Source organism: Hoplias malabaricus, chromosome 1, assembly GCF_029633855.1.
Source record: "Hoplias malabaricus isolate fHopMal1 chromosome 1, fHopMal1.hap1, whole genome shotgun sequence".
In the NCBI taxonomy this organism is placed as follows: Eukaryota; Metazoa; Chordata; class Actinopteri; order Characiformes; family Erythrinidae; genus Hoplias; species Hoplias malabaricus.
Genome location: NC_089800.1, coordinates 48649013 through 48667087, shown reverse-complemented (window position 1 = coordinate 48667087; position 18075 = coordinate 48649013). Strand labels below are relative to the sequence as shown.

The 18075-nt window shown below is 38.6% G+C and overlaps 1 protein-coding gene across 2 annotated transcripts; it reads right to left on the bottom strand.

The window, feature by feature from the left end:
* Positions 1-2195: 2195 nt before the first annotated feature.
* LOC136664740 (P2Y purinoceptor 14) lies at positions 2196-17141 on the bottom strand. Of its 2 annotated transcripts, none has more exons than XM_066642120.1 (2): positions 17047-17141; positions 2196-4194 (listed from the first exon to the last, which is right to left on the bottom strand). In XM_066642120.1, exon 2 carries the CDS (start codon positions 4190-4192, stop codon positions 3134-3136), a length of 1059 nt encoding a protein of 352 aa, XP_066498217.1. In that variant the 5' UTR covers positions 4193-4194; positions 17047-17141; the 3' UTR covers positions 2196-3133. The 2 variants fall into 2 exon arrangements, with proteins under 2 accessions (XP_066498217.1, XP_066498207.1); XM_066642110.1 differs by lacking the exon at positions 17047-17141 and adding an exon at positions 10503-10601.
* Positions 17142-18075: the final 934 nt, after the last annotated feature.

Here is an 18075-nt window from a genome sequence, read left to right as displayed (position 1 = left end):
AATGCTGACAATTCAATAGTTTATTAACATATTTTACATTACACATTACAATCGGCATTTACCGTTAAATAAATATGCTGTTTGAGCCAAAGAGTTTGTGAAGTGCAATAGATGTATGGTGTGCATTGTTTGTATTATGTACGATCCATTTGAGTGGAGTCTCACTTTAAGACAGTGCAGCTTCAGACTTGGGCTTGAACAGTGTGTGTGAGTCTGTGAGGAGATTTGGGGTTGGAGCATCAGTTTTCGTACTATAATATCCATCTTTAATTTGATAGACTGTATAATTTCACATTTAAAAATAAAATACACTGCCCCTTTCTCAGACGATATGAAATGCATTTTGGATGGTGTCTCTCACACAGCCTTGTGTTTCCAGGGCTTTGGAGCTCCTTGAAGCCACAGTCTCTCACATGTTAAAGAGAAATCCTGTTAACAGTGTGGGTTTGCAAGGCAGGACTCGTAGTAGAGAAGGACATCTTTACCATTTGTGAAACAAATACATTCACTAGACATTGACTGCTGCATTGCAATTCTGAATTATTGCTAAGGACAATTCAGTAGTTGAGTAGTTGCTGAATATTGGTAGGAACGTGTCCCTATCATCTTTACTCTATTCTGCATCCTTGGGCCCAATTGTACAGGGACCCAACAGCTATATTTGTTTTTATGAATTGAAGAACTGCACAGGAAAAAAGCCCCATGTGGCTCGCTTGGCCACCTCTGCCTTAGTCTACACAGCTGTCAACACAGCTGGGCTGAAACTCAGAGACTCTGACGTCAAACAGTCCCTGACTAATGAAAAAATTATAAAAATAAATCTAATCTATCAATGCCAGTCATATCCTTGGTGATTTTCTGTTTTTTGTGAAGAGCTGTAAATCACATCTTTACAAATCATGCTTTGTCCTAGACCAGGAATTTAATTTGAATCATCTCATATTTTACCCCTGTGTGGCACAGTGACACAGCAGGTAGTGTAGCAGTCACACAGCTCCTGGGATTGTCTGTTCAAACCCCACCTCAGGTCACTGTCTGTGAGGGGTTTGATGTCTTCTCCCCTTGTCCGTGTACAGTTCTCTTTGGATGTTCCTGTTTTTTGCCACAGTGGGACAAAACATGCTGGTAGATAGATTGGCAATTCAGATTAGCTCCATAGGTGTGAGTGTGTGGGGGAATGTGTGAGTGAGTGATACCCTGTCCTGGGTGTGTTTCTGCCTTACGCCAAAATAATTCCAAGTAGGCTGTGGACCCACCATGGGAGAAAGCAGTTACAGAAAAGAATTAATGAATGAGTACTTTACTTCCAGCTGATCTCCAGATATATTACAGGTTTGGACTAATTTATGTTTATACACATTGTGTCGATCTTCCCATTGGAAGTTATGGCAGTTTCAGATGAGAACATGAAAGGTTGGGTGTGTTTAGGGTTAGAGTAAGGGTTAGACAGTTTGCTACAATAGATTTTCACATTTCATATTCATATTCATATATTAGAAAAATAGATATTTCACTTAACGTTTAAAGAAAACACTTATTTGAACTCCTTGGACCCTATCTATATAGCTATTTTGCTATTCCGTTTTTTTGTCAGTGCCACTTTCAGCATTTAAACAGTAATTATGTGACATAGCTATATGGAATATGTTATTTTCTTTTCTAAAGACCCTTGGCTACTCAAATATGTAATCATTTGAGGTTTACATGCTGATTGACATTTGATATTTTCTTGAAACTGGCCATGTGTTGACCATGTTTTTTTTTTTTTCTGCATATTTCTCAATGTACAGCCTTCAAAACATGTTCCCACCTGAGATATCTTTGCACAGATTGTTAGTCTGAGGTGTCTGTTAGTTGAAAACATAATCATTTTTTAATTTATTACATGGCATATTACTGACAAAACGAATTATTAGCATCAGACGGACTTATTTTTCTTGATATTCTAAGTTCTGGGATGTATGACTGAGAAAGCTCTGACAGTCACAGCAGGCCCAGACTTTCAGGAATTTAGCTCAGGGCAAATATGGACATTATCCCGAGAAATAAAAATTGTTTTTGTACATTGGCAGTTTTCTCAGCTGCTTATAATAGTAACATTTATTATTATTATTATAATCTTTTAAAAATATGATGAAATAATATGTTTTATTTATAATATACACAATGAAGTATTATTTAAGCTTTTTAGTTTATATTTGGTGATCTAATGCATATTTTGATGTGAAACCTACAAAAACTTTTAAAAACTGTAAATCAATATTAGGAGTATGTTTTTGCTGATGACTGATATTTTTCTGCCTGGAGACAGCGTGGGTTGACGTCATGTGAGTCAAAATGAAGGGAGATCATTTAGGATTAGATTAGAATCCTTTATGAGAGCAAAATAAAAACATAGAATTTGTAGGAGCGCCTTGTTTTTTAGGTATTTTTTTCACACTGGATGAGGCCGCTATTTTTAGAAACGGTAGGATCTGCGGTTTCTAACGGTATATGGAGCACACAGATACCTTCAGGCATTAATGAGATATAAAGCTAAGAAAATAAGTTGTGCTTTTTACCCCGCATTTTGGGTCCAAGGGTGTGAGATCACAGTATCAGTGCCTCATTATCAGTCACTTCATCTCCTTACTGAAGTAATTCACTGCAGTTCTGAAAGTGTGTGCTAAGAGAATTGCATTTAATTAATGGTGCAGTTGGATATCTGTCCAGCTTGCCAAGTGACATTGTTGTCTAGCAATTAAAACAAAGCAGTGTGGTATAATGTTAAACTATACTATCTGTGAGTTAAGACTACTAATTACATCTAAGTAGGATATATTCCTTATATACATTTACCAAACGTAATAGAGGTCCATGGTCCTTAATTAGCATTAATTACTGCATTTCTATGAACTAGGGTAATAATAATTTAGCAAGCTAGTATTTGCTAAATTAGATATTAGATATTAATTTAGAACATTTCAGATGATACGCAGACTTGACATTTCCAGTGGAGACATCCTGCAGGCTTTCAGACACTTTCCAAAACAACAGGACACGATGTCGGCTGAATCAGTTGTTGTCCCAAACTAACAATGGTTGCTACAAAAGAATATTTTTGTGAATCTAGCACAGATTAGTCAGTTCTCCTCTACAAATTACTGACACTAAGTCCATTGGTTACAGAGGGCCTCCTGCTGTCTGTAGTAGACAGCTTACGCAGCAGTGACTCTCGGAACGTCCTACACATGAGGAAGTATATAATGGGGTCCAGACACACATTGAGGGCTGACAGGAACAGTGTGACCTCCTTGGCTTGGAAGAGCTGGAAACGTGTTTGCTTGCTGAACTCAAAGACTGACTGCTGACTCATTGTGTAGGGCACGCGGCACACGTGATAAGGCACGAAGCAGAGGAAGAACACTGCCAGAAGGCTGAAGATGCTGCGGTTGGACTTGCGACCCGCCTCGCTGCCATCCCGGTGCACCCTCTTGTAGGAGCGGTACACATGGCAAGCGATGGATGTGTAGCAGAAGGCCATAAGAGCGAGAGTCAACCAGAAGATGGCCACAATGAGATGAGCCGAGACCTCATGCCAGCGGCGGCCCAGTTCACTCTTCAGCTCCATGCAGGAGCAGCCCTCAGCCGCGGGGCGGTTTGTCAGCAGGGTGTTGGGTAACATGCATAACAGCAGCAAGGCCCAGACCAGGAAGGCCAAAGCCCTGGCCTTGGGCACATGCTGTAGAAGGGAGGAGTAGTTGTGGGAATAGCCAAGACAAGACAAGGAGGATGAGGATGAGGATGTGGTGGAGGTCCGTACAATTTTGAAATAGCGATCCAGGCTAATGAGGCTCATGAACGCAATACCTGTGTACATGCTGAGGTAGAAGAGCACGGCTGTGTACCGGCATACAATCATCCTCATCTGCCAGCCACCTAAGCCCAGGTCACTGGCCACACGCCATGGGAAAGATAACAGCATCAGGAGATCGGCCACCACCATGTTCTTTAGGTAGACCACCAGGCCTGAAGTACTGGGCAGTTGGAAGAAGATCCAAGCAGCCAATGCATTTAAAACCAGACCAGCCACACAGATCAAAGCGTAGAGCACTGGAAGGACCTGCCGCGTGAACATACTATGGAAATCTGTTCTGTTGGTAGCTTGCTGGCTTCCACAGCCAGGGGTTGGGGTAACATTGACGTAATTCATTCCTAAGGAACATAAATAAAAGGAATTAATTTGAAGAAAAGACTGTAATGCATGTTTATAAACACACTGTAAAAAATGTCAGTGAAATTAACAGTGAAATGATGTAAAGTCATGACAAAAAAACAATGAAAAGTCGAAAACAAGGATGCAATGTATGATTGACAGTAATATGTAGTAAATTGATTAAGCAAACAAAACTGTTAATTTTACTATAAATATATGTTAAACCAATCACAAACTTTTGTTGAATTTAGAGTTTACTGTTGTTTAAACATAGAAAAAGTGTAATCATGTATACAATAAACTACAGTAAAAATTACAGCATGGTGGTATTAAAATAATACTTTTCATAGGTAATTTTTATTTTATACAGAAAAAATCTGTATTACATTTTACAGATGTATTATGTTAATTTTCAGGTTGTACAAAAAACACTGATTTACACTGATCTGCCATAACATTTTTTTCTTTTTTTTGCTCTGTATAATTTTTTTTTCTGCTTCCTTTCACCCTGTTCTTCAATACTCAGGACCACAACAGAGCAGGTGGATCATAACAGTACAGTGTGGTGGTGGTGGTGGTGTCTTAATGTGGATCAGAAAAAGCAGTGCTGCTAGCATAGTCCACCAACCACAAATAACCAGCCAAAAGCATCCTACAGGCAGTAATGAATGGACTGGAGGACAGCCAAAACAAACCAAGGAGCAAGATAATTACGATCTCTGATTTTATATTTACAAGGTGGCCAGACAAGGTAGGCGTGCCTAACAGAGTGGACACAGTGTTTAATAACTCCAGCAGCACTGCTGTGTCTGATCCACTTGTACCAGCAACACACAGTAACACACCACCAGTGTCACTGCAGTGCTCAGAATGATCCACCACCCAAGTCATGTTGTGAGTGGGTTCTGAACATTGAAAAAGTGGGTGGAGGTATGCAAAGCAACAAACAGACTACAGTGTAAATTTACAAAATACATGTTTTTAATGGAAATGATGAAGTGGACAATAAGTGTACAAACAAAAGCAGGTAGCTTTAATGTGTTTAAATAAAAGAAATTATAGATAGATAGATAGATAGATAGATAGATAGATACATAGATGAAAAAGAGATTATTACAGATTTAATTAGGTCCATAAATATTAGGACTTCACCAGTATAAAACACATTTCCATTTCCAGATTCCTTACCTTGATCCAGGAGCTTTCAGATCACGAGTGGCTTGATGTCTGATTATGGACTAAACTCTGTAAGGTTTATGGCAATTGATGTGCTCTACTCACAGTTTCTGTTGATTATCTGCTTAACTCTTCTGAAATTGTTTCTCGGTTTTATTAACTTTGCAAACAGTAATTTGTTAGTATAACTATTTTATACTTAACATCCTGAAGACTGCTCCTTTTTTAGTTTTTTTTTTAGTTAGCTATTTCTAGTTATATACTAGGCGGCACGGTGGCGCAGCAGGTAGTGTCGCAGTCACACAGCTCCAGGGGCCTGGAGGTTGTGGGTTCGATTCCAGCTTCGGGTGACTGCCTGTGAGGAGTTGGTGTGTTCTCCCCGTGTCCGTGTGGGTTTCCTCCGGGTACTCCGGTTTCCTCCCACAGTCCAAAAACACACGTTGCAGGTGGATTGGCGACTCCAAAGTGTCCGTAGGTGTGAGTGAATGTGTGTGTGTCTGTGTTGCCCTGTGAAGGACTGGCGTCCCCTCCAGGGTGTATTCCCGCCTTGCGCCCGATGATTCCAGGTAGGCTCTGGACCCCCCGCGACCCTAAATTGGATAAGCGGTTACAGATAATGGATGGATGGATAGTTATATACTAAAAACAGATTTCAAACTTACCTCATATAAATACACACACACAGCTTTAGGCCACTCGCAACAGACACTCGCACACACTGCATAAACCACACACATTCAAGAGCATTCCAAATCAGACAGACAGACACAACACAGGCATTCGCACACCTCAAGCCCCACTTAAAGAAACTCGGACCACATATCACATTCTCACACACTACATAAATTACAGCCAGACTCTTGCATTCATCTCAAACCATGTACACCACACACTCATCTCACAAGCCATACATATGCATTGGCAAACAAATATAGACAACAAACACTACAGACAGGCTTTTACATAAATTCACACCACACACATTAAATTAAACACACTCACAGCACAAAATGCATACAGCCTACACCACACACATACTACATACACCAGACACTCACTTATTTCTCACACCATTTACATGCCACACATGAACACCAAATCACTCTTTTCTCTGTATAAGAATATCACCCAAGCTCCGGACTCTCTACCATCTCATCTGTGTTCTACTGCTTTTTGTAATTCACTCATGACATTCTTTGTTGATAAGATCCAGAAGATTCACCAGCATCTCAGTTTACTACCCATCTCCTGTATCAACTCTGAACTTCCTCCTCCTGCTCATTCTTTCTCCTTCTTTCAGCTTCCTTCCACTTCAGAAATCTCTGATGTCATCCGTAAGTCAAAGCCATCCACATGTCAGCTGGACCCTCTCCCCACAGTTTTGGTTAAAGCCTGTCTTTCTTCTCTAGTCTCTCTCATCTCTGCCATCATCCACTCCTCTCTTTCCACTGGAACTGTTCCTCCATCCTTTAAAACTGCTGTAATTACTCCAATTCTAAAAAAAACCTGGTGCTGATCCTACCAATTTCAATAACTTCTGTCCAATCTAAAATTTACCCTTCATTTCCAAAATTTTTGAGAAAATAGTAGCGTCTCAACTTCATATTCATCTTTCTCAAAACAAACTGTATGAACTGTTCCAATCTGGCTTCTGCCCTCTCCATAGCACTGAAACTGCTCTCATAAAAATCACCAATGACCTCCTAATGGCAACTGATTCTGGTTTACTCTCCATCCTCATCCTCCTTGATCTGAGTGCAGCATTTGACACTATCTGTCACACCACCCTCCTCATTAGACTATCCTCCAATCCCTCTAAACTGGTTCAAATCATACCTCTCCAGCCGCACTCCGTACATCCAGCTTAAAACTTTCATGTCCCAGCCTTCTTCTGTCACTTCAGGTGTGCCCCAGGACTCTGTCCTGGGGCCCCTCCTCTTCATCATTTATCTTCTTCCCCTTGGCCATATTTTTCGTAAGTATAACATCAATTTCCACTGTTACGCGGATGACACCCAGCTCTACCTTGCCTGTAAGCCCACTTCCAACCTCCCCCCTCTCTTACTGACTGCTTATCGGAAATAAAATCTTGGTTTCCTCAAACTTACTTAAACTCAACAGCGATAAAACTGAGATTCTTCTCATTGGTACTAAATCAACATTATCCAAAACTGACAGCTTTTCTCTCAACATTGACCATTGTTCTGTTCACCCTTCCTCACAAGTAAAGAGTCTGGGTGTCATCCTCAACAGTACTCTCTCTTTTCAATCTCACATCAATAACATTACCCGGTCTATAACCCGGATTTTCATCTCCGTAACATCAACCGTCTCCGACCCTCCCTTACTCCCCAGACCACTGCCATCCTTGTCCACAGTCTTGTCACCTCCCGCCTTGATTACTGCAACTCTCTCCTTTTTGGTATCACCCACAAATCTCTCCATAAGCTTCAACTGGTCCAGAACTCAGCTGCCCGTATTATCACTAGAACCCCCTCCATCCACCACATCACTCCTGTCTTGCAACAGCTCCACTGGCTTCCAGTCAGGTTAAGCATTGATTACAAGATCCTTCAGTTAACATTCAAGGCCATCCACAATCTGTCTCCACCGTATCTTTCCAATCTCCTCCATGTTGTAACTCCCTCTCGCACCCTCAGATCCTCCTCCTCCATTCACTTGACTGTTCCCCCTGCCCGTCTCACTTCCATGGGAAGTAGAGCTTTCAGCCGCTCTGCTCCCCAGCTTTGGAACACTCTACCCCCCGACATACGGAACATAAACTCACTCACACAATTCAAGTCTTCACTCAAAACCCACCTGTTCAAGATTGCCTTTCCTTAAAAAAGACTCAGTTACATTGTTCATTTTATTTATTTATGTATTTTTTTCCCCCAATACTGTATACTTGTGTGTTTTTCGGTATTATTTATGTGATTGTTTTCTTTATACTCTTTGTAAGGTGTCCTTGAGTGACAGAAAGGCGCCTATAGACTAAAATGTATTATTATTATACACTCATCCACAGACACTGACTTCTATACTACACAGATTATCACAGACTGCACAAACATTCCGACCCCACATTCAGACTCTCCCACAATACCATAGTAACAAAGATGGAGTACCAAAATAAGCAACTATGAACCACCAACAACCTATCAAACTTGAGCAACCACTTGGAATACCACACAGGCACAGCAATACCTTAGAAAACAGCTTCAATACACTAGCAACAGCCTTAGCCTTGCATTTAGCCCTACGATACCTTAGCAAAACCTTGGTTTCAAACACTTTTTTACAAAATTCTTTTCTGTAGTTGCTTTTGTATTCATTTTTATTTACATGGCTCAATTTAGTATGCTAGTTTTAAGTTAATGGTACATTTTGTACTGTCTAGTCTATTACGAAAATACAGTAATGCTTAAAAATTCCTTTCCTGCTTTATATTTCTTTCTTTCATTCTTTATCCTTTTGTCATTTTGTTCCAGTAAGATGATCATAATGTCACATGCTCTGTATTCTAATGTTTATTAAGTATGTATGTGTGTGTGTGTGTGTGTGTGTGTGTGTATATATATATATGTGTTTGTTTTGTTAATTACTTTTAGGTTAATAAATCCTTGGAAAGGCATATTATTGGATTTTCTTTTTCTTACTGTACAGTTTATTTAGCATTGCTTTTTTTCCAATTATAAATGCTTTAGCATTTCTGGTCAGGAACTATACGAAGCTATTGCAGTTTAAATTAATTTGATATTAGTCAATAGAGTCATTGAACAGGTTATATGCTTTTAAATGCTAAAGAATATAAGAAATTCAGTTGCAGTATTTAAATTGTTTTACTGTAAATGTGTTTATTAATACTGTAAAAGACAATAAAAAATATAAAATAATTAAGTGAAATTTGCACAAATATTTTGTGAAAAGACAGTTGTATAATGAGACTTTTACAGTAAAACAATGTTGTTACATTTGTATTTTTCCATGTATTTGGAAGGAATTAATTGTAAAATAAGCAACAACAGTATGTACATTTTACTGAATGTATTAGTTTATTAGCGGTATCCATTATCTGTAAGCGCTTATCCAATTTAGGGTCGCAGGGGGTCCAGAGCCTACCTGGAATCATCGGGCGCAAGGCGGGAATACACCGTGGAGGGGACGCCAGTCCTTCACAGGGCAACACAGACACACACACATTCACTCACACCTACGGACACTTTGGAGTCGCCAATCCACCTGCAACGTGTGTTTTTGGACTGTGGGAGGAAACCGGAGCACCCGGAGGAAACCCACGCGGACACGGGGAGAACACACCAACTCCTCACAGACAGTCACCCGGAGCTGGAATCGAACCCACAACCTCCAGGTCCCTGGAGCTGTGTGACTGCGACACTACCTGCTGCGCCACCGTGCTTTATTAGCGGTATGATTATGCTAATTTAACAGAAAACTGCTGTTGGGTTTACCAATTTAAAATGTATTTTTTAAATGTTCATATAGCTAAAGTTTAATAACTGAAATTATCCATTGAAAAACAGAAGGAAGGGTGAAATGGTCATGAGAGGTTATGCTTATTTAGCACAAATTCACTGAGTCATTACAAGAATATTCATTTCAACTTTAAAAGTCCTTTAAGATAACTGAATCACAGTGTCACGTATAGTTCCGTTTTTAAAGTCTGCCTGAGTGTATGGGAGCACTTGTGGTCACCTGTACTTCCTGCTTGTGTATTTATAAATAAAAGGTGTCATTGGTTGCAGTTTCCATGTCCAAGTTTATTAACAGAAGAGATATTTAAAAAATAAACAACAGTGAGCTTGAATTTTGACTTTTGTAGAATAAAATACTAGGATATTTTAAAGGAAAAAAAAAAACAAAAAAACTAAAATTGGTTCATAGAGAGCACTCGCGGTGGAATAACACAAACCATACTTTCAAATCCAAACAAACTGGTTAAATGACCACAGAGTTTTGAACTAAACAATCCCTCTATGTCAGGTGTACTCCACAGTCATCAAATATTTCAGAGCCTCTGACACTGATGTTATAATATTCAGTGAGTTTTCATGACCTTTTTCCCCCTATTTTTTATCAAGTGTGCCCCTATTTATTGAAATCACTTTACCCATTGGTTTTTAAGACAGTCCTGTTGACTTCCTTTAAAAGCTTCAAGGGAAACCATGCAGCAGAAATGAAACTTCTCACATTCAGTCATCCAGCTTCTGCTGAATAACAACATACCAAACAAAGAAAGTCATAGTTAGTTCTGGTCTAAAGTGCATTATAGCAATTACTGTTGTAATATAATTTGACTAATTCTGTTTGAAACGGCATTTGTGTATTTAATAAGAATTTAATAAGGAAAGGAAACTATTGATAGATAATGAAACAAAAACACACAGCAAAGCAAACTTTGTTAAGTGGTATGTAACATTGAAGCTGTCATATCAATGTAATATTCTTTTTCAGATTTGTCAAGTTCAAGTTCAAGAAGTTTATTGTCATTTCAGCAGTATACAGTGTTTACAGTACACAGTGGAACGAAATAGCGTTCCTCCAGGACCAAGGTGCTACATAAAACAATACACAACATTAAAGTGCAACTAGTGCAAAGCTAGTGCAAACATAAAACTGCACACACATTAAAGTGCAAAAGACATAAAACATAAAACAAAACACAACATAAAGTGCAACTAGTGCAAACATAAAACAGTGCACACACATTAAAGTGCAGAAGACATGGCTAAGGAAATACAAAACAATATACATATAATACAAGACAATACAAAAACCATAAGTACGTTGGGCTGAGGGAGAGAGATACTGCAATTTAAAGTGTATTTGTGCTGTAAACGGTAATTGGATGTAACCATGATGTAAACAGGATATGTGTAAATGCTGTTCAATGCTGTCAGGTGGATTATAGAGAGAACAGCTGTGCACTCAATATTAACTTCAGAGATCTGAAAGTCATTAAATATGTCAGGAAATTTGGCAGTGGTTGTGTGTAGATCAGACATTACATTACCCAGATTTCATGAAGATTTTATAAATGTGACATTTGTCTACAGTTCTGTAGAGTTCATTTTCTGATAGTTTACTCATCCCCATCACCAGGTGGAACATTGTCAGAACCTTTTATCCCCTTTATTATTTTTTGCTTCAGACGTCCCTGGTTGGAAGTCCAAGAGAACCAAATTGACTTTGCTGTTTTTGGGTGAGTAGGCTGCACCCTCTCCCAATTACTCAGCACAATGCTAGTTAATGCTGAAGCCATTAGATAAAAAAGAGAACTGGTCATAGCGTTCTCTTCCAAGTATATTTGCTGTACAAATGTGCACTGAAAGCAAAATGTTCGGGAGAGCATGCAATTTAAAAAAGAATAAAAGATTTTTTTTCTTCTCTGTTACTATTTTGGTTTTGTTTCAACAGTGACAATATGCTCACAAATATTGGTAGCTAGCATGCATTAATATGTAATTTGATCATTTTAAACAAATAATACTAAACATGTCATCGCTCTCCAATTTAAACATTCAAAATAGTAACTTTACATGAGAAGGGAAAACATTCTTATATTTCAATGGAATTCAATGTAAAAAAAAATCACACAATGTGAAGGACTGCTGTAGTGTTCAAATGTAATAAAATTTAAAATCCACAAAACTGGAGATATGAATATCAGTGGTGTACTGAAGTGTTGGAGTTAGTTGGGCAATATATCATTTCTTTCATTATGTCAAACACTTAGTTGTGATGATGAACACTGAGCTTGTAGAGATAGGTAGTATATGAAAAAAGCACCCCTCAAACCACAGTGTCATTTGTGTTGCAAGTTGCCTCAAACTGAGCAGTGCCTAATGTGGTAAAGTGACACATGTAAAATCATGGTGTGAAGTATGGAAGCAAACTGCCCACTTATATCCTGTTCAGTCATAACTAATCCAAAGTTAAGCAAAATATATCTGAATAATGCTTAAATAGTGAAACAAACAAACCATGTTAATGTGCAACACTGTGTTTCAGTACACTTCATCTTTGTACCCTATGCTGTATTATGAATACATGGATGAATCACATAAAGCAAAATTATAACTTATTCATTCATTGTCTGTAAACACTTATCCAGTTCAGGGTCACGGTGGGGTAAGACCATAGTCGGAATCATTGGAACACACCAGGCCTTCACAGGGCAACACACACACACACACATACGGATACTTTAGAGTCACCAATCCACCTACCAATGTGTGTTTTTGGACTGTGTGAGGAAACCAGAGCACCCGGAGAAAACCCACACAGACATGGGGAGAACACTCCTCACCGACAGTCACCCGGAGCTTGAAACCACAACGTCCAGGTCCCTGGAGCTATGTGACTGCGACACTACCTGCTGCGACATCGTGCTGTTTTAAGAGCAAATTCTTTAACACATTCATTATATTAAACAGTTCTCCGTAGGAGTTTTCATAATACTTCAAAACCAAATTACTGTTCTATGAGATCATATTTTTATTATTATTATTATTATTATTATTATTATTACTATTATTATTATTATTATTATTATTATTGTATGCTGAAAATATAAAATACTACTCCTCCTACAGAATCATAGGACCTATGCCAGCTCGGGTTGCCTGTGCTTTTTGGAGTGAGCCTACTTTCCAAAGTGGGAATTTTCCCCCAAAGAACTCATTGCGCCAACTACTCTAACTTGGTCAATTTTCATGCTACAGCCCCGTGATTTCAGATAGTGATACCTGGGTACACTGTGTCCCACCATGTCACATTTCGGAACAACCCGAGGTTCGGTTCCCACTCAGAAAAGCATTGTGGAATGTTCGGATAATGATGTCACAGTGGGCACCTTTCACACACACCAGGGAGAGAATGTGCCCGGCTCCCTTCTTCTCCTTCAGTCCTGCAGTACTGTCTGTACATGTAGAAGCTTATGGGCCATCCAGCCCCTGATCAGTACATTTAGCAGAAAATTTAAGGTGGACAGGTACATAAGACCAGTGAATTTAATGTGGAATTGATTTTAAGGTGGCAGACTAAATATAATTGCAATCTTTTAAAGTTGGTCATTTATTTAAGCTGGAAGTTTCTTTAAGGTCAGAGTCTAAATAAAATGGCTGTATTCTTAAGGTGGCATGTGTTTTAAGGTGGTCATTTAATTAAGGTTATTATGTTTTAATGTGGAACTTTAAGGTGGTAGTCTAAAAATATATTGGCAGTCATTTAAAGGTTTTAAGGATTATTTGAAGTGGTCATTTATTTTAGGTGGAAGCCTAAGTATATTTTAATGTGAACATTTTTTAAGATGGCATTTAAAATATATTGGCTTTTTTATGTATTAAAGGTTTATTTTAAGTGGTCATTTATTTAATGTAGAAGTCTAAATAAAATGGTCAAATGTTTTAAAGGTGAAATTTTTATCAAGGGCAGCACAGTGGCGCAGCAGATAGTGTCGCAGTCCCAGGTTCAAGCCCTGCTCCAGGTGACTGTCTGTGAGGAGTTTGGTGTGTTGTATCTTTACACTTATATAGCACTGTCTTATAACACCTTTCTAGACACACAAGGACGCTTTACAATCCAGACTGCTCAGAACGCTCAGAACACTCAATCCACACACACTGGTGAGAAGCGGCAGCCAAACGTGCACAGGGTACTCTCGACCAGGAACGACCGTTGGTACGTGGACTGGCGACTCAAAATTATCCCTAGGTGTGAGTGAATGTGTGAAGAATCCCTGTGAAGGATTGGTGCCCTGCCCAGCGGCCAGTGATTCATTGACTCGGCAGTCCCGAGTGACAGTTAAGGTGGTGGTCAAGATATATTGGCAGTCTTTTAAGCTGGCTGTATTTTAAATGTGGTATTGGATTGATTGCTTTACAAATTTAACGTTATAGCTATTAAGTAGTATATATGCTAATGTTGCAACAATGATAGCAATAGGTGACAAGCAAAATTCAAAGTTTTTTCACAACTTTCCCCCTTTAGTTTATATACTGTCTTATTCTATTGCTAAATATAATTAAAAAATAGAAGATGTCTTGTCTAATGTGTGTAGTGCCTTGTGCCCAGTGATTTTCAGTAGAGTCCATAACCCATCGCACCCCTGATCTGGATGAAATGCTTTACAGAAGGTGAATAAATGAATAATAATAATACAGATTATTTTGTTTGTTTCATGAAAATCAATTGGACAAAATTAAATTACCTTCCAACCCAATAAGAAGATAAGCAGAAATTCTAATATAACAATAACAACCACATTTAAAGGGTGATTTATCTGTCTATCTGTGGAGATGAAATTGAGAGACAACCTATTGTGATTTATTAAAATAGACTTTTTCGAAGAACTGGGTCAGTGAATCAAGCTTCCGATCACTAAAAGTTGAAGCTGTTCCCACTAAACTTTATGCTTTGGTTGACCTCAGCTACTACTCAACGAAACCCCCTTTATCTAGACTGACATCATTAGTGGGTGTACATTCTTAAATCCCCTTCAGACCATATGTGTCAGATTTGCCTAGGGTGAACCACAGGCTATTCCAGACTTTGAGCAGGAACGCTGTTCAGAATGATTCATATATTTAATTTAATTAATTTAATTTAATTTATTTTGTCCTGCTGATTACACATAAATCTGCAGAACTTTTTTTAGATCTGCAGAACTTTGGCCTGCCAGGGACAAGGTATAACACAGTCAGACACTCTGAAAGATTGTAATCTTCCACAGTTGACCTATAAACTCTTGTCTAGTGATGTAGTCTTATAAACAAGACTGCTCTGTCAACAGATCACTGAAAACCACAATGTGGAACTGCAACTGAAAAGGTCAGAAATAACCAGATGTCAGTTTTGCTTTCAGGTGTTGTATGACTAAGAATTATGCACTGTATGAATAAAAGTACTGGGGTGCATACACATAGAATTTTTGCCCATTTATCCAGAAGAGCATTTGTGAAGTTAGACACTGATGTTGGGGGAGAGTGTATGACCTCCAGTCTCATTTTACTTTCATCCCAAATGTGTTTGATGACACTGAGGTAAGGGCTCCGTACAGGCTTCTTAAGCTCTTTCATACATTTATGGATCCTGTTTGTGCACTTGGGCACTTTTATGCTGGAAAATAAAGCACCTTCCTCTAAATGTTCCCACAAGGTTGGAAGTATACAATTGTCCAAAACATTTTTAAACATTCCTCTATAAGAATGTAAACAGGTGAATTTGAAGTGAATAAAACAAGCATCCACAAAAAACTAAGTCACAAACCAAAATTAGTTTCACTTTATGAAAGATATTTCAGAATTCTCTTTTGGGACATTTTGACAATTCTCTCACGATGTTTAGGTCTTTCACCACCTAGTATATATAATATTGTGAAAAGGTGCAGGGAATCTGGAGAAATGTCATTTTGTTTGGAGCAAGCCCAGAAAACACTGTTGAATATGTACGTGTATTTTCAAGCCCTCAAATGGCCCTTCATAAGAAACCATTATTCTATGATAAATATAGCCTCATAGTTTTGGAAACTGTTGTCATTATCACAGCAAACTGAAACTATTATGCAATGTTGAAATAGAGGAAGCCAAACAGCAATGGTATGCAGAAATTCTGTTGAGCTCTCTGAGCCCAAGCTCATCGTGGATATATGTGCTGTGGTCAGTTCATGTTTCAGCATGTTTTGGGAATAAAAGAATGTCAAGGTCAAGGACCATCCAGACTCTTAACAGCAAAATGTGCCAAACACTCACATCTGTCTTGCTTTGGGGATGCATCAGTGTCAAAAGCATCTGTGACTTGCTTATGTAGATATTTACAGTTTGTGCCATTGATGTGGAGGTCTATTTGGTATTTTACAGAGATATATACTGCCATCCAGGTGACATCTATTCCTGAAATGACTGTTAATATTTCAGCAAGTCAATGGCAGGCCTCATTCTGCCTACTGTCCAGATCTGTCTTGTGTTGTACATCATTATGTAGGGAATCTAACAACAGTGACTACAGCAGGTTAAGTCTTATATCAAACAAGAATGGACAAAACAATTTCACTTGCAAACAATTTGTACTCATCACAATTTGTATCATCATTCATCAAATGAATAAAATTGTAAGGAAAAGGAAAAGGTGAACACACCTCCCATCCAGCCTTTCTGGAGTGTGTGACAGGCATCAGTTGCTACATTTGTTTGTATTTTAGAACGTACAATTAAATTGATCAGAGAAGACATTTGAAAACGTTTTTTTTTAACTTTTGAGGAAAATAAAAGACACTTTACAACACAGCAGTGGAGGCCTGATAGATTCAAAAGCAATTACCGTGCAGACAGTTGATAAACAAACAAATATATTTTCTGCAATTTTAACTTAATATCTACCAAAAATAGATATAATTGAGATAATTGAACTGTGGTATAATTGCCTGCCGCCTTGTGTTTACATAAGCATAGAGCACCACTGCCAATATCTCATGTTATAGCACTTCCCCTTGTGTATTATGTCTTAAATATAATATCTATTAGATGTTTTGAAGACTAAATGGAACAAATACCAAAAAAAGGATTTGTTTTACAATAAAATAATTCTGTAAATCATTATTCCTACATTGGATGAAAATTATAAACAGGATAAATGTCAATAAAATCAGGACTAACCTTGAGAGCTGGGATACCTTCAGGAGTGAGTCCAGATATGAAAGTGATTGTCTGCAGGTGAGTGTGATGGGGTTAAGAGACTGGTTCTGTCTCTGACTGTCTCACTGAAGACTCTAAAAGACAGGATGCAGCAGGACAGGAAGATTGCAGTGTCTTCTTTGTGGGTTGGACTCTGTAGTAGTGAGCACTGAGCATGGTGATGTTTGCACTGATACTGACATACAGGAACAGTCTGTGAGCTCCTGTTATAACTCTCCTTCCTCCTCCAAAATCCCTGGTGTGCGCTTTTTTGTCCAACAGAGCAACATAAACATTCTCATTTCTCTCTCACGCCAGCTGCTCTGCTGTGTTGTTTCATTTAGTTTTAAACTAGTCCTCTACACGCTCTCTCACTCTCTCTCTCTCTCCACCCCCTCCCCCTTCCTGCAGAGCTCATTGTTGGGTTTATGCGGAGGAGGATCACTGTAAGAACAATTAGATTATTTCCTTTTTTATCCTTCCTTTTCCAAGAAGAGGTTCTTTACTTGCACAATTAGAATTGGAAGTTGTGTACGTCAGGCACATAAAATTAATTCCTCTCCATTAATGCAGTTTCACTACAGGATAAAACTTAAGTCAGACACCCTGCTATTATCCGTATCAGCTTTATTTTATGATAAAACCATATGCACAATATGGTCATCCTTGGTCAAATCTTGATCTTTATAAATTATTACATCATCTACCTTTTTCGTTTAAAACAGTAAAGCTGTTTCCCACGTGGTGTGCAGGCCTAGTTACCCACTACACTATACCACTCAGGCAAAGTGCAATCCTCCGAAAGACATGAACAGAAGAGAGACATTATTCATGGATTAGTACGTTCCTAATAGCTTACTAACCATACCAACAGCATAATTATTACATTGTCAAGATGGTCAGCATGACAGAATGAGTCACCACAATGGGCTTGTTCCGTAAAGTCATAATATATAACAAGCATTAGTAGATTTTAAAGGTCAATATCCCATCAAGCGTCAATTCTCCAGT